Consider the following 23,622-nt stretch of genomic DNA (forward strand, 5'->3'; position numbering starts at 1 on the left):
ATTTTACAGTGACAGTATATAAAGTTAAACAGATAAATAAATGGTAATAATATTGATGCAAATATTTTTTAAAGAAGGAATGAGCATCAGCCACTCCTGCAAACCTGTCTCACCAACTCGCATCTAGAAGCAATTAGTGTCACTCCCCCCCCCCCCCTCCATCCCCTACCCCCCACACATACTATGAGAGTCTCTTTTTCCTATTGAGTCAAAAGCTTATATAACCCCCACTTCAAGTCCTAAAAGGGCAGGCTTTGATTCTCAATAGCACTACCAAAGCTAAAACTTCCATTATTTCCTTCCATCCTCTCTATTACTACTACACTTCAAATTGAAAAAGTAATTAAGAGAAATATTTCTTAGAAATTGGCTCAAAATGGGAAGGTCACCATGTTGTGAAAAGGCTCATACAAACAAAGGAGCATGGACTAAAGAAGAAGATGAAAGGCTTATTGCTTACATTAAAGCTCATGGCGAAGGTTGTTGGAGGTCTCTTCCTAAAGCTGCTGGCCTTCTCAGATGTGGTAAAAGCTGCCGTCTTCGTTGGATTAATTACTTACGACCTGATCTTAAACGTGGTAACTTCACTGATGAAGAAGATGAACTCATTATCAAACTCCATAGCCTCCTCGGTAACAAGTAAGTATTTACTGTCGGAAGTAATTAAAAGTATGTCTGCTCTGAAGGAGAGCTTTGCGGTCAAATTTTCTCTCTATGACCTATAGGTCACGGGTTCGACCTTGAAGTAATCACTAATATTGCATCCCTTGGGTGCAACCCTACCTCAAACGCAGGATGACTTGTGCGCCGGACTACACAATAGTCTGTGTGCTCTCTCTAAGTTGTTAGTACTAATTATAGTCAAACCTCTATATAACAGACTCATTTGTTCAGATATTTTTTGGCTGTTATAATTAAGTGTTGTTATACTTAGAAGATACATATTATAACAATAACATAATCGATTCCGAAAAAAAAAATGACTTTGTTATATAAAAATGCTATTATAGAGAGTCTGACCGTATTTTCTTTGTTTCTTGTAATAGGTGGTCACTTATAGCGGGAAGATTACCAGGAAGAACAGATAATGAGATAAAGAATTATTGGAACACACATATAAGAAGGAAGCTTTTGAGTAGGGGTATTGATCCAACAACACATAGGCCAATGAGTGAGCCTACTCTTGGTACGCAAAAAGTGACAACCATTTCTTTTGCTGCTGATGATCAAGATCAGAAGATTAAGATCAAATCCGAATTAATTGAGACGATGAGCAAAGAAGAAGATCATGAAATTCAAGAACGGTGTCCTGACTTGAATCTTGAGCTTAGAATTAGTCCTCCTCATGACCAACAAAACCAACTTGATCATAATCAAAGAGCAAACTCTTTGTGTTTTACATGTAGTTTGGGTATACAAAATAGTAAAGATTGCAGTTGCAGTACTAAAAGTAGTAATGGAAATGGCTGTAGTAATATTATAAGTATGAATATTTCTGGTTATGATTTTTTAGGGTTGAAGGCTAATGGTCTAGTTTTGGACTATAGAACCTTGGAAACTAAGTGATCAGATCCAGATTATGGTTTTAGTTTTCTGTATGTAGAAAAAAAGTATAAGAATGTCAAGAGAGAAGTGAAATTAGTTAAGAATATTATTTTTCTAGCTAATTTCTCTTGGTTGTAAAATTCATACTGTGATTACATTTAGTTCAAAGCAGTAAAATAGAGTACCTATGATTCTATGAAATATTATATGGATATGACTATTTTGCTTGCTGTTTTCAATTTATAGGCCTTGGTAAATGTTTCCTCGTTTTGGTGAAAATTGGATTTTTCGATTACTTTCCGGCAATTTTTGTAGTCGGAAAACAGTGATTTTCTGGTAGTGTATAATTCCTGAGAAATAAAGATCAGTGAGCGGTTTTTGCAAATTTCTACTATAGAGTTTAAGAAATTTAAAAAGACTTATAATGCGTAAGTCAAAAATATGCAAAGTATATTTTCCACTTAAACGAGTGCTAGTGAAAGTTTCACGTGTCGTTTCAATTACTTTTATATCAAGTAAGTTTCAGCAAGTAATATCACTAGGCGTAAAATGAGGAAGCTTAAGATTAAATATGTAATTTTCAAAAAGAAAAATATATATCCCTCTATCTCAATTTACTTTGCACCATTCGTATCTCGAGAGTTAAATTAATTTTTTAATTTTGATGGTGAATTTGGACATAAAGTCTTTAAATTTTTTGAAATAAATTTACATGTTGAAACTACGGAAAGTACTATGATTATTATAATTAACAATTCAAAATATTTAAAAAGAATATAAAAAAATTACGCTCAGAAAAACTCAAGTGGAACATTAATTAGGAGGGAGGTAGTACTATACTTTTTGAGACAGAAAAAAAGTTTGTTATATAAAGAATATTTTATTTGTTTTGTAATAACTATGATTTCTCTCTATTTTTCCGGTCTTTTTAAAGACAGACTAAAAAAAGTCTGTTACATAAAGAGTATCTTATTTATTTCGTAATGTTATCTAACATTGTTAACAATGTTTGTTTTCTATTTTTCTATGGGCAATCTGATTTTCTGTTATATAATCAGCTAACAGTAAAATAGAAGATGTGTAGGAAAGTTGCTTTCTTTTTCATCTCCAAAAGATCTTATTTCTTTGCGTGTACGGATGAAACCGAGCCCATGAGACGCTTCGGTTTTTTATGAAGTAAACGGAGGAAGAGACGTGATTGTAAGGGACCGAAATCGAGGCAAGGAGCCCCTCGAGTCGGGGTCAGGGCAAAATGTCTGCCCTCGGGAGTATCGAGGCCACGACCCCCAGGATCGGTTCGAATCCGAAAAATCTCGGAGGGCATTACCAGATAATCGAGCATGACCAACAAAGGTCGTGATATCCGTGATCAGCATATAAGATTATTACGGAGGCGTACATACACAAGTCCCAACCTTATCCTCTACAAAATCTCAGGCCTTAAACACATGTAAATTTTGGGAGAACCTTTCAGTACCACATATTTACATTTCAGGCCAAAACTGATATAACACATGACTCGCAATCCATTCATTGATAGTGGACTCCCCCACTCGGCGCGAAGTCATAGTTCACCACGTCCGATGTTCCAAAATATTAACCTTCACAACTCGTATAAATCAACCAGATGCCAAGGTACGTTGCACCCCCCACATTATTCACTGGGTGATCTCTTTATACGTCCGCATCTTCAGTCGGAATCACACGTTGAGGTAATGTTTGAACATCTCTGGCTCCCTCGTAGTTCATCTGTGGCATCACGAACCGTCGACGCACAACTGATACCGAGTGCGCAATGTCATACATGAGTAGATACAAAGGAATATGAGATATAGGTTTCAAGCAAAATCAATGTTGCACGATAAGGAATGAAAGAGGTGATATTGTTCCTAAACTTCATAACCTCTGAGAGATACGTACAGACGTCTCCGTACCGATCCTTCATACTCTACTAAGCTTGCTCGTGACTCATGAGACCTATGTAACCTAGGGCTCTGATACCAACTGTCACGACCGGAAATTTCCCACCGACGGGACCGTGATGGCGCCTAATATTTCACTTGCTAGGCAAGCCAACGTTAGAGAATCATTAAACCAATTCCTTATTTCCATTCAGTAATTAACAATAATTAACTAAGATGAAATATAATAAGTGCGAAATATAATAAAACCGTATTAATTACTACCACCCGGATTTGGAGTCACAATTCACGAGCATTCTAGAATTTACTACAAGTAATAATCTGAAAGAAATACAACTATCTGAATGAAAGAAACAGTAGAACAAAAAATATAGGCGGTGACTTCAAGGTCTGTGAACGCCGACAGATCTACCTTGAGTCTCCAGACAGCGGACCAATAGCAAAATCTCGATCAACCTGAACCGGTATCAAAGTCTGCACAGAAAGTGCAGAGTGCAGCATCAGTACAACCGACCCCATGTACTGGTAAGTGTCGAGCCTAACCTTGACGAAGTAGTGACGAGGCTAGGACAAGACACCCACATATAATCTGAACAGTATAATCATGCTAGTGGCAACAAAAATAAATAAATAAATAACGTAATGGGAAGGGAACATACAGTGGGGGAATACAACATAAAGAGTGAGAATAATAAAAAGACAGAATTAAACCGAAAATCCTTAAAGGAATTGAGCAATTAAAACAGCAAGGAAAACTGCACGGCATCACCCTTCGTACTTTTACTCTCAACCTTATCAAATAAATGAATAGAGCGGCACGACATCACCCTTCGTGCATTAAACCTCTCATAATATATACGGCATCACCCTTCGTGCTTTAAACCTCTCATAATATACATGACATCACCCTTCGTGCACGGCGTGAATCTCGGCACGTATCGACAGAAAAATGGTGATTAGTTAATTGAAAGATTTTTACTTTTTGTGAAATTACACTTAGGGTAAGACTCCCCTACTATATAAAGAGGAGTCTAATTATTTATTAGGTACACTGCAATACGCATATCAAGGCAATATATTCTAATTTTCTCTGTTATTCAAAGTTCTTATTTTTGTTCATCAATCATCAATAACGTGAGCCCGAGATCGAAGGCAGGCATTTCATTAAGCTGTTACTATGTACAAGATCACTCCTCTTGATTGGTTTGACAATTTATTACGTCCTTTATCTGTTTAATCTAACTCAATTTATCATTTGTATTGAATTAACCCACGTATCCTTAAAATCACTTACAAATTTAATTGTTATCCATTTTTTAGGGTAAACAGTTTGGCACCCACCATGGAGCTAAGGATAATAGTGGCGATTTGATACAAATTTTCATAGCACCTTCTATTTTACACTTGTTCTTTGAGCTTTTAATTTCAGGTTAAATTAAAATTGTCGAACTCCCAATCTGCCCATTTGAACATGAATGCTGAGTCCGGCCACCATGGCGAAAACAACAACGTGGTACCCATCAACGAGCTGCCCCCTGCTGACCCCAACGGAGTCCCAGTCCCTAATCTGATCGATGCTAACTCACACGTGGATATCGAAGCAAACTTGCCCACTGACCACGAAAACAGCATTCGCGTGGGAACCTGATCGATAGCCTGGAGTACACACGACGGCGAAGGTAATGTAGGGGTGGACGTCGGTCCGTTCGGTTCGGTTTTGTAGAAATTCGGTTCGATTTATTCGATTTTCGGTTTACAATTTTAATAACCAAAACCGAACCGTAATAATTTCGGTTCGATTCGATTTATTCATGTTTGGTTCGGTTTTAATCGGTTCGGTTTCAATTTTAAGCCATAGCAAAAATAGTTACCAAACAATGAAAATAGATTTCTTTCTAGTAGAAAAACACAAATAAAATAAGAAATTCCATCAAATACACGAAAAAGAAAATAATCTTTATGTAAAAAAAATCATTCTTTTTTCAAAAAACATAAAAGAAAAGAGTATTATTCTCACCCCTAGATAAGGTACCTTAATTATCATGTTTGAATTAAAAAGCTTCATGTCTGTATAAGGCACTTTAATTTCTATTTTGTTTCTGTTTGCATTTTTATTTTTGGAAATGGAGGTCTCGATTTGCACTTTGATAGGTTAATTGACAATACACCGGGAAGAATTACATTATCTGTGTTAATATGTAATACTTCCGGTCTCGAAGATTGTGCAGGCTATGTCTTTCCTTTGAAATTCTTTTGAAACTTAGTTTTGATATAATATTGTTTGATGAGCTTTTGTCATAAATGCATTATTAGTTATTCACTCCTAATGCTCTTGCCTCTTTTGCTTTGTTGCAACTGACAACACTTCCTATATTGGTTAAAACTATCTTATTTGCTTGGAGTCTGGGATTGCACACCACTAAAAAATTACTCACTATCAGTAAACTTCGGTTTTTCGGTTTAACCAAAAATCAAACTCTTAAAACTGATAACCGAACAGAACACCGAATTTTTTAAATATATAAATCGCAAATCGACTGAATAAATCAAAAAATCGAGACCGAATAAACCAAAAATTTTGGTTCGGTCGGTTTTCTCGGTTCGGTCGGTATTATGGCCACCCCTAAGGTGATGGAATCAACTTGCGCATGATCTTCGAAATGTTACAGGCTCAACAGGCAGCGATAGCCCAATTGCAAAACCAAAGGCGAGCTCCCAGCAGAGTTGAGTCTGAATCGTCCCGGGAAATGAACCGGCCACAGAAAGGCCGGGTGAAGCGAAACCCGGACCAACCCTAGATAATAAAGATGCTTGAGGAACTGATAAAACGGGTGAAATCGGGAGAAAAGATAATCGAAACCAACGACAAAAAAGTGAAGACCTATAACCCTAAGGTCGACCAAATCCCAGGAGTGCCTCCGATACTGAAGGGCTTGGATTCTAAAATATTTATCCAAAAGCCTTTTCCTCTGAGCGCAGCTCCGAAGCTGATCCCAAAGATGTTCCGTATGCCCAAAATTCTGAACATGGGACAACCAATCCAAACGAACATGTGACCTCTTATATGTGCGCCATCAAGGAAACGACTTGGAAGATGACGAACTCGAGTCTGTTCTGCTGAAAAAGTTCAGAGAGACCTTGTCAAAAGGAGCCAAGATATAGTATCACAACCTACCCCCTAATTCTATTAATTTATTTGCTATGCTTGTAGATGCCTTTCTAAAAGAGCACGCTGGGGCCACAAAGGTCGAGACTAGGAAGTCACACTTTTTCAAGGTAAAGTAAAGAGATAACGAGATGCTCAAGGAATTCTTATCGAGATTTCAAATGGAACGGATGGATTTGCCTCCGGTTGCAGACGATTGGGCCATTCAGGCCTTCACCCAAGGACTCAACCCCCAAAGTTCATTGGCTTCACAACAGTTGAAGTAAAATTTGATAGAATACCCGACGGTAACTTGGGCCGACATCCATAACAGGTACCAATCAAAAATAAGGGTCGAAGACGGTCAGCTCGGGGATCCTTCCGGGTCCGTTTATCCCGTCAGGACTAGTGACAGATCCAAAAGGGTCATCGATTATGAACCGAGATCGAACAGAGACCTGACCTATCGTACAATGCATACCTCAAAATAAGGTATGACACGGCCGATTGCAATTATAGTAAACTAACGAAGAGTCGGGATTGAATCCACATGAAGCTAGATGGGAGTTAGGAGTATATATTCTAATGCGTGAATTTGAACTATCTTAATTTGTACTTCCACAAAATGGCTCTGCTGCTATTTCTATTTTAAAGCTAAAGATTACAAAGAAGAGAAATAAGAATAAGATAATTATTTTTGTTGTTTTTCAAGTTTATAAAAAGCCTAGGGCTATGACCAACGCCTAGGTGTTCGCCTATTGGGATATAAATATTTATTCTTGTTTTGTTGATTGGGGTATATTATAGCTATCAACTCTCAATTACCCACTCAATACCTCTCGGTCAAGGAGTAGTTTTGCCCAATTTGGCTTTCTCAGGTCCAAATGGGTATCACACAAAACGGTTGATAAAAGCTCAAGTCGGGTTATTACTATCTCTAGGTTGAACGCTTTAATTGGGTTAATCGATCTCTCGAGTGACACAATGTTGCATGAACTAATTTTTGCAACAATTAATTCCACAAATTAAAGCACGAACAAGGCTAAATAATAAATACTCAATCATAAACAAGCACTAAATTAGACACCCATAAGGTTTACACACTAGGGTTGGGTCACAACCCTAGTAAAAATCTAGCTACTCATGCTTGAAATTGAAGAAATAGAAAAAGAAATACTAATTAAACTCATATTGTAAAAGTTAAAATGATAAAATCTATAGTAAAATACTCCAAAATATAGAAAACTTCTAAAAGAGGCAAAGAAAAATGACTCCAGGACTTGCTGATGTCAAAAGTTGACCTAATTTTGTGAAACTCGTCTATTTATACAAGGCTCGAAATTTCGGACAAAAATGCCCTTCGGGAGGTTCTACGGCCGCACTATTCCATGTGCGGTCCGTAGAAATCTTCATCTTGCAGGAGCTGGGATTCTGCGACTACACAATTCTCAACTGCGGCTGCGAGGCAATGTTTATGCGGTCCGCATAATTATCACTGCGCCACAATCTAGTCCTCTACAGTTCGTATCTTTACTTCTGCAGCCGCAAGGCACTTCTTCTGCAGACGCACAATTCTTGTGCGGTCCGCCATTTTGAGGGACTTGGACTTTAGAAATTCACCCTCTGAAGTTAATCTCCAGCTCGTCATTTGCGGCCGCACAATTCCTATGCGGTCCGCAGTTTGCTAGAAAGCGTGCTGGGATTTTCTTCATTGTTTGCTGCCACATATCGAATTCTGCGGTCCACACTTTGTGAGATTCTATTCCTTTTTAAGTCGGATTTCATCTCGGGAGTCCAACTTCCAACATTCCTGTAATTTTGCACTTTTCATCAGTTTCGGGAACACCATTCAATGCTTTTAGACTAAAACGAAAGCTAAAAGGTGTTAATAAGTAGTCAAAATCCCCACTTATAAACTCCCCCAAACTTAAGTTTTTGCTTGTCCTCAAGAAAACAAAATAGTTCCCACCTCTATAAGTTAAGGGTCATTTCAGCCAGTCAAAGGTGAGCCACCCAGGCATCAGTTGAGACCAACAATTACCCACATTACTTATGTATTATCAACAAGACGACAAGTTAAACTTTTATACACATATAGTTCTAATGTGACACTTGAGCATCAAGAGTTGACTTTATTCATCAAGGACACTCGCTCTCTCATATAGGTCATTGTGGATCCCAAACTCCTCCTCTTCTACTCTCCGTTTGCCTAGCTCAATTAAGAATTTTAGCACTCAATCCAAAGATTTGCGAAAGGTTCACTCATCTCTCTCAAGAGAATGTCGCAAGTACGACTTCAAGTACCATAGGCTTGCCCCTCATGTAGATCGCCACTAATGTAAGCTCACTCAGCTTGAAATCATGTAGGGTTTTTTTGTGATGTAATGAAGGCTTTTGGACTAAGGTTGGATACACTATGGTTGAGTGGGTTCACCTTTCCTTAAGCACTCCATTTTTTTTTATTCTCGGCTCATGCTTTTGCCAATTCTTTGAGGCACTTTCTTTTCCTTGGGGAACTAGAGAGACTTAACATTACTCTTTCTTGATCATGACATTCATTTTCTCCCTCTTTGATTTCTCCATGCTTTGTATCATTACTTTTCTTTGAATCCCTTCAACTCCTCCACTTATTCACTTTCTTTTGCATTTTTCTTTTTGTTCTTTCCTTTTCTTGCCTTTCCTTCTCATTATTTCTTTTATCTTTTTGTGCCTTGATACCTCTTTCAAGTTCCTCGTCTCTCCCCCAAACTTACGATTTTAGACAATTGTCTCACAAGAGTGTTAAGGAAAGCTCGGGTGCCAAGAGAGGATCACGACAAAATGGGTAAAGGCTTGTAACATGGTTATCAAATGAGAAAGGCTCGAGGCTCAAATGGGTTGACTATGGATAAGAACATTGGTAGGCAATGGAAAAATTTAAGCGGGTCTAGGAAAGCCTACAATCACTTCTTAAGCCAAGCAAAACTTAAGATTTTGCCTTGAAACACATTCAGGGCAAGTTCTAGACCATTCGCACGGGTACTTGGACTAGCAACAAAACATCTCACCCCTCACGCAACTGGATTGTTAAATAGGATAGAGTCGAGGGCCTACAACAACCACATTCAAGATTGAAAATCACTATGGTTTGATTAAACCACTCGATGATTGCCTAAGTCAATACAAGAGTCACAAAGTTACTAACTAGAGCTATTTCTTTCCAAAAACAAAACTTGTTTCTAACCATAAGCACGTAGTTAAGTGTGTTGGTACCAAGTGAAGCATGTTTGACTCTTCGAACATGACTTAATTAGGTCTTTTTATTCATTACTACTACTATTATTACCTAAACACCAAAAATGGACTGAATCCCTTAAGAAGGTTGTCACGCCTTCCATCGTTGGGAAGAGTCATCCGGTTCACACAAAAACTACCTTTGGAAAGAACCGTGGCATTAAGAAAACCAAAGGCTTATTATCTACTAAAACATAAAAAGAAGCTACTAATTCAAAAAGAAGCTACTCAGTTAAACACCAACTAATAAGAAAACAAACGTAAAGAACCTACAAAGCAAAAACTATTGAAAGCATAAAGAATATACATAAATGAGATAAGATATATACGATATATACATAATGAGAGAAGAAAAGAGAGAATATATACAAAATAAGGGAAAAGAAGAAAATACTGTCAGTTATTACAAACCAATTGTCTTAGAATCATCAAATTAGATCAAAAAACTCCCCCCCACCCCCACCGAATAAAAATAAGCATTGTCCCCAATGCTTAACAAAATAAAAGTAAAGGAAGGGTAAGAGTGAAGAAAACTCCCTATGGCTCCTTGGCCATCTCTGTGTCCATAACAGCGTCATCGACCTCAGTCTCATCCAACTGGATCTCATCATCCTCAACTCTGTGAGTGACTGGGTTGGTGAACATTTGACGCACTACCTCGGTAGTGTAAGCAGTAAGGCCTGGCTCCTCAGATTGTCCAGCTGGTGCTGAAGGTGATGCATGATCTGGGCCTGGATAGTATGGGTCAATCAGCATGTCAAAGGGAATGTCTCCGGCTGCTGCAAGCTTCTTAACCTATCTTCGGAGCTTGTCCACTAACTTCTTGGAGGCCTGGGACTTTCTTATCTTTTTCACTTTCTTGCCCAGCTCTTCTATCACAGACCCATGCTGCACCAATATAGCCATAATCGTGTTCTGGTTCTCCATGAGCTTCTTCAATATTTCTTCCACTTTTGGGGGTATCTGAGGTGCCAGAATGAAGGACTATGCTGCAACAGTACTGGATATGTCAGAAAGCTTTGAAGTAGCTGTCTTCATCCAGTTGTTGAGGTTCGCCAATGTCTGGGAGACTCGCAGCGCAGAGAGTGGAGCAGTAGGCATCGGCACCGGCTTCAAAGCTGAGGTGGAACCTATGACAGGGACTGCTGTAGGCACTGAGGGTAATGGTGGAGGCATAGCTGCGACACTCGCTGAAGGCTCGGCTGAAGTGGATGGAATGTGAGCTGCCTCTGCAGCAACCACCGATGGCTTATAAGACTAGCCTGTGGTGGTAGACGGCTGACCCTTTTTCTTAGGGTTGTGTGCATTTATCAATGAGTACCATGAGAAGGGCTTCTTCGCCCGCACCTTCGTATCAAAGTCCCTCGGCTCTACCCTCACATCCGTAAGATACTCTGTAATGGTGTTAGGATATGTGTAGGATGTGTCAGCTTGCCGAGCGACCATATAGATATTGGCCGGCATCACGGCTCTCACATTGATGGGGTACCCGGCCATGATGGAAGCCACTAGAACTGCCCGCGGTATAGGAAAATATGTCTCATTCTAGCTCGGGTTTAGTCGGATGCATACAAAAGTTTGCCACCCCTTTGCCTCAAAGATCAACGTACTCCGGTGAATAGAAACCCCTGCTGTGATCCATGGTGTGCACATTTCTCAAGGTACTCTATGGGCTCGACATCATTAGACCCCAGGTAAGTGTTCAGTGTGTGCTGATCAAAACGCACCTTGAGGTTCCTCACTTTAGTTACCTTTGTCCCTTTCTTGATATGTGCCACATTGGCGTAGAACTCTCGGACAAGGTATTCCTTTGCATCCACCACACTCTGGGTGAACCACATCCACCCCATGCGCTCTCAAAACTTCCTGAAAATTGTAGGGTTGTACTTTTCTAGATCTCTCAATTGGAATTGATGCTCAAGAGTGAGCGACCTCACTGGCCACCATTGACGAAAACTGGTAAAGGCAGCCAAACTGACAAACCGGTCCTCCCACACCTCTTTCTTCTTCGACCTCTCGAGGCCGGTAACAGTAGTATTTCCCCATCTGCCATCATCGGGGATGTCTTGAACTGATGTCTCTGGTGCTTGGAAAACAGGTGTAGTGGAAGGCTCAGAAGCCTGACTGGCACTCTCCGAACCCTCGGAGGTGCTATGTGATGATGACGGCTCATCCCTAAGCTGATATCTCCTTGGCAGCCTTGATTGGACAGTCGGTTGCTCATGTACCGAGGCTGAGTTGCCCTATGAGACGTCCCTAGATATGACGTAAGAACTGGTCTCTGAGAGGTCTGCACCTCTCCCTCTGCCAGCTGCTATCTTCTTTCTGATTTCAAGTTGTTGGGCACTAGGTAAGGGTCTCTTCCCTCGTCCCCGAGAATGGTCACCCCTTTCTTTTTAAGTGTCGCCTCGTCCTCTAAATTGAACCATGTTTTGTACCAAGCAAAGGCGATTGTTAGTTGCAATTCAAGTTCAGACACAAAATGAATGCAAGAACACACCAGAGATTACAGTGAAAAACACAGTAGAGACATACTTGTAGGGTGGGGATTTGCGGACCGCACAATATTCCTTTGCAGCCACAAAAATGGATTGCGGTCCGCACATTTCTCATTACGACCGCAATTCATACATCACCAATATGTCAACTCTCTGATGACAGAGAGTTAGCTGTTTTGCGGCCGCAACCAGTTTTCTGCGGTCCACATATATAGTCTTGTGGACGCACTTGAGAGTCACCAAAATGGCAACTCTCTGATCACAGAGATTAGGTTGTTCTGCGGCCGCAATGGGATTTCTGTGGTCCACACATTTTTTATTGCGGACGCAGAACCATGCCTTACTATAATGACCTAGACTTTAACTTCTGTGGACCGCACAATTTCTTGTGCGGCCGCAGATTCCAACAATTACGAACAGATGGTCGTTTTTCACCTAAGGCTTGAAATCTTTGCACAATTTTGACATGGAAACAACATCTAAGCATGAAAATTAATTTATACATTCCCCTTAGTGCATTTACCAGTCTACCCACTACATATTTACCCCACATGGTTGTTCAAATAGTTTCAATCAAACAAATGGTCCAAAATTTCACTAAAAATCTAAAAATTAAAAGAAATTAATCAAGATGATGATGCATACCAGATATGAATGAGTGCAAGAGATGAGTGATCAACAGTTGTTAGGCTTGTGCGTAGATAATTTAACAAGAAATTTCAATTTAGTGCAATTTGTGAGCTCAGAGAGGGATAAAGGGAACATTGCCCTAGCCTCTTCTATTTATAGTGAACGAGTTCTGGCAGCGAAAGGGGACTTGAGTGCGGCCGCAAAATTCCAATTGCAGTCCGTACTCTGTTACCTGAGGGCCTAGTTGCCCTGGCATTTTGCGGTCTGCAGAATTAGGTGTGCGGCCGCAAGTTTTATTGCGGACCGCAGAATTTGGGTTGCGGCCGCAGATTGGCCATTTCTCTGATGGACCAAGTTTAGAGAGTTGACATTTTCCACCATCAACTTGTGCGGTCCGCAATGCAATTGTGCGACCGCAGAGTACCTTTTGCTGTAGCAACCAAAATTGTGCGGTCCGCAATTCGTGCCACACTAAACCAGATTTTTGTACACTCTTCCTGTAAAACACACTCATTCCTGCAACATACTTCAAATCCAGTTAGCAAAAAAATAACACCTATCTACAAAAGAATAAAAGAGAAGAAAAAGAAACATGTGTTGCCTCATAACTCCCAAGAAGCGCCTGATTTAACGTCGCGGCACGATGCAGATTACCATCATTTGAAATAAATCACTGCCACAATGTGGCCATAACCAACCTTTACCAAATAATGCTTCACCCGGTGATCATTGACTTGGAATACCTCATTATTTTTGTTCTTCAATTCCAATGCACCAAAAGGCGTCATACCCAGAATTTCAAAGGGACCACTCTATTTAGATTTTAACTTTCCGGGAAACATACTCAACCGTGAGTTGAATAACAAAACAAGATCTCCCACCTTGAACTATTTGTTCTAAATGTATTTGTCATGAAGGTACTTCATCTTCTCTTTGTACAAGAACGAACTTGCATAGGCATGGTACCGGAACTCATCCAATTCATTCAAATGCGCAACCCTTAAGTTAGCGGTTGCATCCCAATCAAGATTCAATTTCTTTAAAGCCCACATGGCTTTGTGCTCAAGTTTCACCGGAAGATGACAAGCTTTGCCGAACACCAATCGGTATGGAGACATTCCGATAGGTGTCTTAAAAGCAGTCCGATAAGCCCATAATGCATCATCAAGCTTCTTTGACCAATCCGTCCGGTTATCATTCACTGTTTTGGACAAGATACTCTTTATCTCCCGGTCGGAGACTTCCACTTGACCGCTAGCTTGTGGATGATAGGGAGTCATAACTTTATGAGTGACAACATACTTGCTAAGCAAAGTGTCAAAAGCCTTGTTGTAAAAATGTGACCCCTCATCGCTTATGATAGCCCGCGGAGTATCAAACCTTGTGAAAATATTCTTCTTCAAGAACGCCACCACACTTCTCACTTCATTGTTTGGTAGAGCAATGGCCTCAACCCATTTAGACACATAATCAACCGTGACCAAGATGTAGGTGTTTCCACAAGAACTCACAAAAGGACTCATGAAGTCAATACCCCACACATCAAAGATATCAATCTCCAAAATGGTATTGAGAGGTATTTCATTCTTCTTCGAGATTCCACCGGCCCGTTGATATTCATCACCTCTTTTCACCACATCACTTGCATCTTTGTAAAGAGTGGGCCAATAGGAACCGCAACTTATCACTTTGGTCATCGTTCTTGTTCCGCCATAGTAATCACCATAAGGCGAAGAATGGCAAGTCCCAAGAATTTCACTTTGCTCTTCTTCCGGTACACATCTTCTAATTACCCCATCCGTGTAGATCCGAAAAAGGTATAGCTCATCCCAGTAATAATCTTGACAATCCCGTTTGAGCTTCTTCATTTGATTTGAAGAAAACTCATCCGAGATGATTCCACACACAAGGAAGTTTGCTAGATCCGCAAACCATGACACCTCCTTCATTGAAATAGCCAAGAGTTGCTCATCGGGGAAGGATTCATTGATCCTTAGGCCATCATGCGGCCTCCCTTCCTCCTCCAAATGAGACAAGTGATCCGCCACTTGATTTTTACTCCCTTTTCGATCTTGGATGTCAATATCAAACTCTTGCGGCAATATCACCCATCGCATCAACCGAGCTTTTAAATCTTTCTTGCTCATAAGATAGCAAAGTGCCACATGGTCCGTATGAACAATAACCTTTGCACCTATCAAGTACGTGCAGAAATTCTCAATTGCAAACACAATGGCAAAGATTTCTTTCTCCGTAATGGTGTAATTGACTTGGGCAATATTCATGGTCTTACTAGCATAGTAGACCGGATGAAAAATCTTGTTGATGCATTTCCCCAAAACAGCCATAACCGCTACATCACTGGCATCGCACATGAGCTCAAAAGGGATAATCCATTTAGGAGAGGTAATAATGGGAGTGGTTGTCAACTTGAACTTTAGCAATTCAAAGGCTCTCATGCAATCATCATTGAAGTGAAACTTTGCATCTTTCTCTAAGAGCTTGCACAACGGGTTCACCACTTTAGAGAAATCCTTTATAAAGCGCTGGTAAAACCCCGCGTAACCTAAGAAACTCCGTACGCCTTTCACCGAAGTCGGAGGTGGAAGTTTATAAATCACATCAATCTTTGCCTTGTCGACTTCTATGCCATTCTTTGAGATCATGTGGCCAAGGACAATGCCTTCCTCGACCATGAAATGACACTTCTCCCAATTTAGCACCAAGTTCGTTTCTTCTTACCTTGCCAATCATCTATCCAAATTTGCCAAGAAATCATCAAAGGATTCCCCGACCACCGAGAAGTCATTCATAAAAACTTCAAGGTAGTCCTCTACCATGTCCGTGAAGATCGCCATCATACACCTTTGAAAAGTCGTCGGTGCGTTACATAGACCAAATGGCATCCGCTTGAAGGCGAAAGTACCATAGGGACATGTAAAAGTTGTTTTTGTCTTGATCCTCTAGAGCAATAAGGATTTGGTTATAGCCCGAATATCCATCTAGAAAGTAATAGAAAGCACGACCGGCCAACCAATCAAGCATTTGGTCAAGGAAGGGAAGTGAAAAATGATCCTTCCTTATGACTTTGTTTAGCTTGCGATAGTCTATGCACACTCTCCACCCGGTCACCGTTCTTGTGGGAATCAACTCATTCTTGTCATTAGTGACAACCGTCATGCCCCCTTTCTTTGGGACACATTGCTCCAGAGAAGTCCATGAACTATGAAAAATGGGGTAGACAACCCCAGCATCCAACCACTTGATAATCTCCTTTTTGACCATGTCTTGCATAGCCCCATTGAGTCTCCTTTGATGTTCAAAAGATGGTTTGGCATCTTCCTCCAAGTTAATCTTGTGCATGCAAAATAAGGGGCTTATTCCTCGAATATCCACCAAAGTCCACCCAATAGCCTTCTTCCTCTTATGGAGCACACCCATTGTAGAGTCAACCTGCACGTTAGTCAAACAAGAGGGAAGAATAACCGGTAAAGTAGAACAAGGGCTAAGAAATTTATACCGAAGATGTGGAGGCAATGGCTTCAACTCCAAGGTAGGAGGCTCTTCAATTTAAGGCTTTGTAGGAGGAGTTTTCCTATTTTCAATATCCAAGGAAAGTTTTTGGGGTGCATAGTTGTACGACCTTATCCCTTGCAAAGAGTTCACACATTCCATGAAGCCATCCATCTCGTCATCATCAAAGTTGAGCAAGACAGCCTCCAACATATCACCCACATTTATCGTGGCACTTGTATCATCAATAATCACATCGGTCACCAAGTCCACAAACGAACACACTTCATTACTATTTGGTTGCTGCATAGATTTGCACACGTGGAATACCACATTTTCATCACCCACCCGGAAAGTGAGGTTTCTAGCTTCCACATCAACAAGGCCTTCCCCGTAGTAAGGAAAGGTATTCCAAAAATAATCGGCATATCATAGTCCACTTCACAATCAAGAATGACAAAATCCGTCGGAAGAATGAACTTATCAACACAAACCAATACATCTTCAATCACTCCCAATACTCTCTTCATGGTACGATTGACCATTTGTAATCTCATAGATGTGGGTCTTGATTGCCCAATTCCCAAGGTCTTCAAAACCAAATAGGGCATCAAATTGATACTTGCCCCAAGATCACAAAGAGCTTTAGCAAACTCGGTACTTCCAATGGTACAAGGGATTGTGAAAGAACTGGGATCTTACAATTTAGGAGCCATTAAAATGCACACTTGCACTCACTTGATGAGTGACTTTGATAGTTTCAAAATTCATCAACCGCTTCTTTGTCACCAAATCCTTCATAAACTTTGCATAACCGGGCATTTTCTCTAAGACTTCAACTAATGGCACATTGATTGAGAGACTCGTCATCATGTCAATGAACTTTTTGAATTGATTCTCATCATTTTGCTTGGCAAGCCTTTGAGGATACGGAGGATGAGGCTTAGGCAATGGTGCCTTAGCCTTTTGCACTACCGATTTCGGTATGTCAATAACATGATCCCTAGATGGGTTCACTTCCTCTTGAGTCTCTTCCAAATTGTCATCAATATCAATCTGCACTTCATCATTTGCTTGCACTACATTCTTTGAGATCTCTTCTTCTTGTACCACTTGCTCATTATCCACAAGTTGCCTTTGAATTAAGCTGGGTGCATTCCCACCTTTACCACTTCTTGTAGTAACGGCCATGGCATGCCCCGTGTTATTCCCACCCTTTGGGTTCACTTGGTAGTGCCCCCTTAGGACGAGAATTTAGAGCTTGAGAGATCTGCCCCATTTGCACTTCTAAGTTGCGGATCGATGTGTTGTGTGAGTCAAGTTGGGCATCGGAATCAGCATTCTTCTCCATCATTTGCTTGAACATGTTTTCAATACGTCTCATTTCATTGTTGGAAGATTTAGGACCATGGGAAGGATAAGGAGGCGGGTTGCTCGGTTGTTGATACATCGGGGGCCTTTGAAAACCTGACCCCCGATTTCCTTGATTGTTACTCCAACCGCCTTGATTGTTGCCTCCCCAATTACCTTGGTTATTATTGTTATGACAATTCCCTTGATTATTGCTACCACTCCAATTTCCTTGATTGTTGTTGTTATTCCAATTGCTTTGATTGTTTCCACCACTCCAATTACCTTGGCTGTGAGAATTCCAATTTCATTGATTGTTTTGAGGTCTCCCCCAAAGCAATATTTCCGTGATCATTGTTTTCCATGGTTGCACCTACAATTTCTCAAAACGTTAGTAACACGGAAGGAAAAGAAGGTATTCCAAAAACACACCCAAATATATAGCTAACACCATTTTTAACTCCCCGGCAATGGCGCCAAAAATTGACCTATTGCGCAATGTACACCTCAAAACAAGGTATGACACGGTCGATTGCAATTATAGTAACCCAACGAAGATTCGAGATCTAATCCACAGGGAGCTAGATGGGAGTTAGGAGTATATATTCTAATGCGTGAATTTGAACTATCTTAATTTGCACTTCCACAAAATGGTTCTGCTGCTATTTCTATTTTAAAGCTAAAGATTGCAAAGAAGAGAAATAAGATTAGGATAATTGTTTTTGTTATTTTTCAAGTTTATAAAAAGCCTAGGGCTATGACCATCGCCTAAGTTTTTGCCTATTAGGATATAAACCTTAATGCTTATTTTGTTGATCAAGGTGTATTATAGCTATCAACTCTCAATTACCCACTCAATACCTCTCGGTCAAGAAGTGGTTTTGCCCAATTTGACTTTCCCAAGTCCAAATGGGTATCACATAAAATGGTTGATAAAATCTCAAGTCGGGTTATTACTTTCTCTAGGTTGAACCCTTTAAGTGGGTTAATCAATCTCTTGAGTGACAATTCCTTGTTAGCCAAGTTTTCCTAGATTAATTCTCTCTTTCTCAAGTAGAGACTAAGTTAATTAGGCATGAACTAATGTTTGCAACCATTAATTCCACAAATTAAAGCATGAACAAGGCTAAATAATAAACACTCAATCATAAACAAACACTAAATTAAACATCCATAAAGTTTACACACTAGGGTTGGGTCACAACCCGAGTAAAAATCTAGCTACTCATGCTTGAAATTGAAGAAATAGAAAAAGAAATACTAATTAAACTCATATTGTAAAGTTAAATGATAAAATCTATAGTAAAATACTCCAAAACATAGAAAATTTCCAAAAGAGTAAAAATAAACGGCTACAGGACTAAAAAATCAAAAGTTGACCTAATTTTGTGAAACTCGTCTATTTATACAAGGCTAGAAATTTAGGACAAAAATGCCCTTTGGGACGTTCTACGGCCGCACAATTCCATGTGCGGTCCGCAGAATTCTTCATCTTGCAAGAGCTGGGATTCTGCAGCCGCACAATTCTCAATTGTGGCTGCGAGGCAATATTTCTGTGGTCCGCATATTTATCACTGCGGCCGCAATCTGGTCTTCTGCGGTCCGAATCTTTACTTCTGCAGCCGCAAGGCACTTCTTCTGCGGACGCATAATTCTTGTGCGGTCCGCAATTTTGAGGGACTTGGACTTTAGAAATTCACCCTCTGAAGTTGATCTCCAGCTCGTCATTTGCGGCCGTACAATTCCTGTGCGGTCCGCAGTTTGCTTGAAAGCCTACTGGAATTTTCTTCATTGTTTGCGGCCGCAGATGCAATTCTGCGGTCTGCACTTTATGAGCTTCTGTGCCTTTTATTGCCTTATGTTTAGATTACTCCTTTTTGAGTCGGATTTTATCTCGGAGTCCAATTTCCAACATTTCTGCAATTTTGCATATTTCATTAGTTTCGGGAATACCATTCAACACTTTTAGACTAAAACAAAAGCTAAAAGGTGCTAATAAGTAGTCAAAATCCCCACTTATCAAGACCGTTATCAACCATACAATGGACAATGAAGGGGTAATGGGTCCAGACGCAGCATTGTGAGAAGTGAAAGAAGAAGCGATCAAGGTCATAATGACCGGGGTCTTATGAGGAAAAATGGCATTGACAGACCCATCAGGTCTAAGGAAGCACCAAGGTTATCGGAGTACAACTTCAACGTCGATGCCACCGGCATCGTATCAGCCATCGCACGTGGCAAAGAAACTAAGAGAGTAACGTTTCTAAAGGGATTTTATACTTGTTAAAGGGTCAGGAACAATGGAAACCAAGGAAGTACTATAGGTCAAATGTGAAAGGTTGCGAGTTTTTCGAATGGTCTAATCATGGATTTGCGATTTAACTAAAGTTTCAAGGCTTTAAGAAAGGCAGAACGAGTGGGAGAAATAAATGTGATACTATAATAACCCAAGAGTGCATTTGGACTTTATGGAGGGCCTCTTAAGAATCTTACAAGCAAGGAAGTATTAAGTGATACGCGGATGAATACACTTTTCCGCGGATATCCCAACAAGTGTCGAGATGTGAGTAGGATGAATTCCTAACTAAGAGAAAAGACCACATAACATACAGAAGAGTGCATAGCTATTCCCTAATTAGGAAGAATGAGGCGAGAAGAAATGGGAAGGAAATCTATAAATTATGATAGTCATGGTTATCGTAAAATAGTTCGTATCAGAATGGAGACTCGCCTAGAGCACTAGTGTTAATAAAAGGTATAAAGGACTAACCGTAATACAACCGACTTGGGTGACACTGAATATCAACTAAAAGATCTAGAAGGAGTTCATGTCTACAAATGACAATGGAAAGTGAGACTACTGGCGGTGAAGTGGTGGTATGATAAGCTCAACAAACCAGGCATATGATACTACGAGTTCACGGGAGGCAGATAAGTGTGTGGCACAATAAGGCTGTCAACTATGAATTAAGGGCAAAAAAGGAAATGTTCAAAATGGATTGAGAGAGGATGAACACTTATTACGAACCAAACATGTTTGACATGATAGCTTTTAGGCTGCAATACCAGGAAACACTATTGGTGACTACAATACCGGGAATAAGGTGAGTTACTCATCGAGGATGGAATCGGGTGGACTAAGTCCTACACTTATAAGGGAAACAAGAAGTCGTCGTTGAAGAATTTAGAAGGATCTCAAGTTTCAAAAAAGGCCTTGTTCGGGCCAATGACTTTTGTTGAAGTGAATATGTATGAATGGTGTTGATATGTATTTTGGGAAGTGTTTAGTAGTAAAAAGGGATCGTGAGAATGTTCACGAGGGAAGTAGAGTGGTTTCTTAAAATCCTATAAGACTTATAAGGAGTAAAGAGGGTGGCTAAGAAAGGTATGAGCACGGTGTTACTTCACATTTGAGGCAATGCCATGCAGGTTGATATTATCATGGCATGCGCACAAGCTAGTAGATGTTATTCATTTGAAATAGATGGTCCTATAAGAAAACTGACCTAGTAATGTCTTTTGTTGAAAAATTTAGGAAAAGCAAGTTGCAAGTACTAATGAGACTGTAATCGTATTAAGGAAATTTTTGTAGAACTCAATTCCTAGGAGGTCATATGAAAGAGAAATATGATATAGATGTCCCACTAATAATGAAATGTGGCAAGACGATCATTTATGCTTCAAGGCAACTCAAGAATCATGAAAAGAATTACCCAACACATGACTTAGAACTTGCGGCGGTGGTATTTGCATTGAAAATTTGGCGTCATTAATTGTATGGGGTCCATGTGTATGTATTCACGTACCACAAGAGTTTTCAATATATTTTCAAACAAAAGGAATTGAATCTGAGGCAGAGAAGATGGCTTGAGTTACTCAAGGACTACAACATTGATATTCTATATCATCCGGGGAAGCCAATGTTGTGGCGGCTGCTCTTAACCAGAAATCTATGGGTAGTTTGGCTCACTCGGAGGCATACCAAAGGCCATTGACTAAGAAAGTTCACTGATTGGCTAGTTTGGGAGTACGTCTTGAGGACACGAGTGAAGGAGGGGTAATTGTGCAAAATAGGGCTGAATCATCGCTTGTTGTGGAAGTCAAAGAGAAGCAATACAACGGTCCATTGTTGGTGCAATTGAAATAGGGGATTCATAAACATAAGACCATGGCCTTTTCTCTTGGCATGGATGATGGTACACTAAGGTACCAAGGGCGACTATGTGTTCCAAATATAGATGGTCTCCGGGAAAGAATTATGACTGAAGCTCACACTTCTAGGTATTCCGTGCACCCAAGTTCTACGAAAATGTATCATGATCTTAAGGAAGTCTATCAGTGGAACGATATGAAGAGGAATGTAGCGGAGTTTGTGGCGAAGTGTCCAAATTGTCAGCAAGTGAAGGCTGAACACCAATGGCCTGGTGGGTTGGCACAGAACATAGAAATTCCAATGTGGAAGTGGTAAATGATTAATATGGACTTTGTGGTAGGATTACCGCACACTCCGCGCAAGTTTGACTCAATTTGGGTGTTGTGGATCGACTCACGAAATCAGCATACTTTTTGCCGGTTAAGTTACCGACACAGCAGAATAGTATGATCAGTTGTATATCAAGGAAATTGTCAGGTTGCATGGCACTCTAGTTTCTATCATTTCCGATCGACGGGCACAGTTCACAGCTAACGTTTGGAAGAAATTTCAGCAAGGTTTGGGCACTCAGGTAAATCTTAGCACATCCTTCCATCCACAGACCGAGGGGCAAGTAGAGCGGACTATTCAGATGCTTGAGGACATGTTGCGTGCTTGTGTTCTTGATTTCTAAGGAAGTTGAGATGATCATTTACCACTTATAGAGTTTTCTTATAACAACAGCTTTTATGCTAGTATACAGATGGCACCATTAGAGGCATTATATTGGAGGAGGTATAGATCTCATATTGGGTGGTTCGAAGTTGGAGAAGCTGAATTGGTAGGACCAGACCTCGTGCATCAAGCTATGAAAAAAGTTAAAATCATTAAGGAGCAGTTGAAGACTGCTCAGAGTTATCAAAAATCCTATTCGGTTGTTCGTCGTATGGATTTAGAGTTCAAAGAAGATGATTGGGTATTCTTAAAAGTTTCCCCTATGAAGGGCATAATGCGGTTTGGTAAGAAAGGAAAATTGAGTCTGAGGTATGTCGGACCATACAAAATCATTCAGAGGATCGGTGAGGTGGCGTCCAAGCTCGAGCTACTACCTGAGATGTTATTAGTACACCCGGTGTTTTCATGTATCTATGTTGAAGAAAGTATTTGGACATCCAATACTCATTGTTTCGGTTGAATCTATTGAGATTAATGAGGAATTGACTTATGAAGAAATTCCAGTTTCTATTCTTGATAGGCAAGTACGAAAGCTAAGAAATAAATATATTGCCTCTGTGAAAGTATTATGGCGAAACCGGCAGGTTGAAGAGGCCACTTGGGAGGCCGAAGAAGAAATGAAGAAGAAGTACCCTCATTTCTTTGAATAGCTATGTAATCATTTCTATGAACTTGTTCCCTATGAATTGTGTGTCACCTGTACAATTTATGCTAAAGGTATTCCTTTCCGATAATGTATTACTTAAAAGGCCACGGTTGGTGTTGTTTCATATCATGTTGCTTCATTGGATTATGTATATGTTGTTAGGATTGGTTTTTGATGATTCTCTGGCAGGTGGATAGGCCGAATTACAAAGGAAACTCTGCCGACATTTCTGA

At 40.2% G+C, this 23,622-nt stretch overlaps 2 protein-coding genes across 2 annotated transcripts; both read left to right on the top strand.

Moving 5' to 3' along the window:
- Positions 1-236: 236 nt before the first annotated feature.
- On the top strand, positions 237-1,746 carry LOC104120930 (MYB-like transcription factor 4). The gene is made up of 2 exons (XM_009632803.4): positions 237-639; positions 1,047-1,746. The coding sequence occupies exons 1-2, from the start codon at positions 377-379 to the stop codon at positions 1,564-1,566; spliced, it is 783 nt and encodes a 260-aa protein (XP_009631098.1). The 5' UTR covers positions 237-376; the 3' UTR covers positions 1,567-1,746.
- A 21,025-nt stretch (positions 1,747-22,771) lies between these two features.
- LOC138899664 (uncharacterized) lies at positions 22,772-23,393 on the top strand. Its single transcript, XM_070186344.1, has 2 exons — positions 22,772-22,984; positions 23,166-23,393. The coding sequence occupies exons 1-2, from the start codon at positions 22,772-22,774 to the stop codon at positions 23,391-23,393; spliced, it is 441 nt and encodes a 146-aa protein (XP_070042445.1).
- The last annotated feature ends 229 nt before the right edge of the window (positions 23,394-23,622 follow it).

Source organism: Nicotiana tomentosiformis, chromosome 10, assembly GCF_000390325.3.
Source record: "Nicotiana tomentosiformis chromosome 10, ASM39032v3, whole genome shotgun sequence".
Classification (NCBI taxonomy): domain Eukaryota; kingdom Viridiplantae; phylum Streptophyta; class Magnoliopsida; order Solanales; family Solanaceae; genus Nicotiana; species Nicotiana tomentosiformis.

What these genes read in the sequence shown, in the direction of transcription:
- LOC138899664 (XM_070186344.1), top strand. Translation starts at nt 22,772, where the DNA reads ATGGCACCATTAGAGGCATTATATTGGAGGAGGTATAGATCTCATATT. An exon ending in AGTTCAAAGAAGATGATTGG is followed by an intron (nt 22,985 to 23,165) that starts GTATTCTTAAAA and finishes TCTATGTTGAAG; the next exon opens with AAAGTATTTGGACATCCAAT.
- LOC104120930 (XM_009632803.4), top strand. Translation starts at nt 377, where the DNA reads ATGGGAAGGTCACCATGTTGTGAAAAGGCTCATACAAACAAAGGAGCA. An exon ending in CATAGCCTCCTCGGTAACAA is followed by an intron (nt 640 to 1,046) that starts GTAAGTATTTAC and finishes TTCTTGTAATAG; the next exon opens with GTGGTCACTTATAGCGGGAA.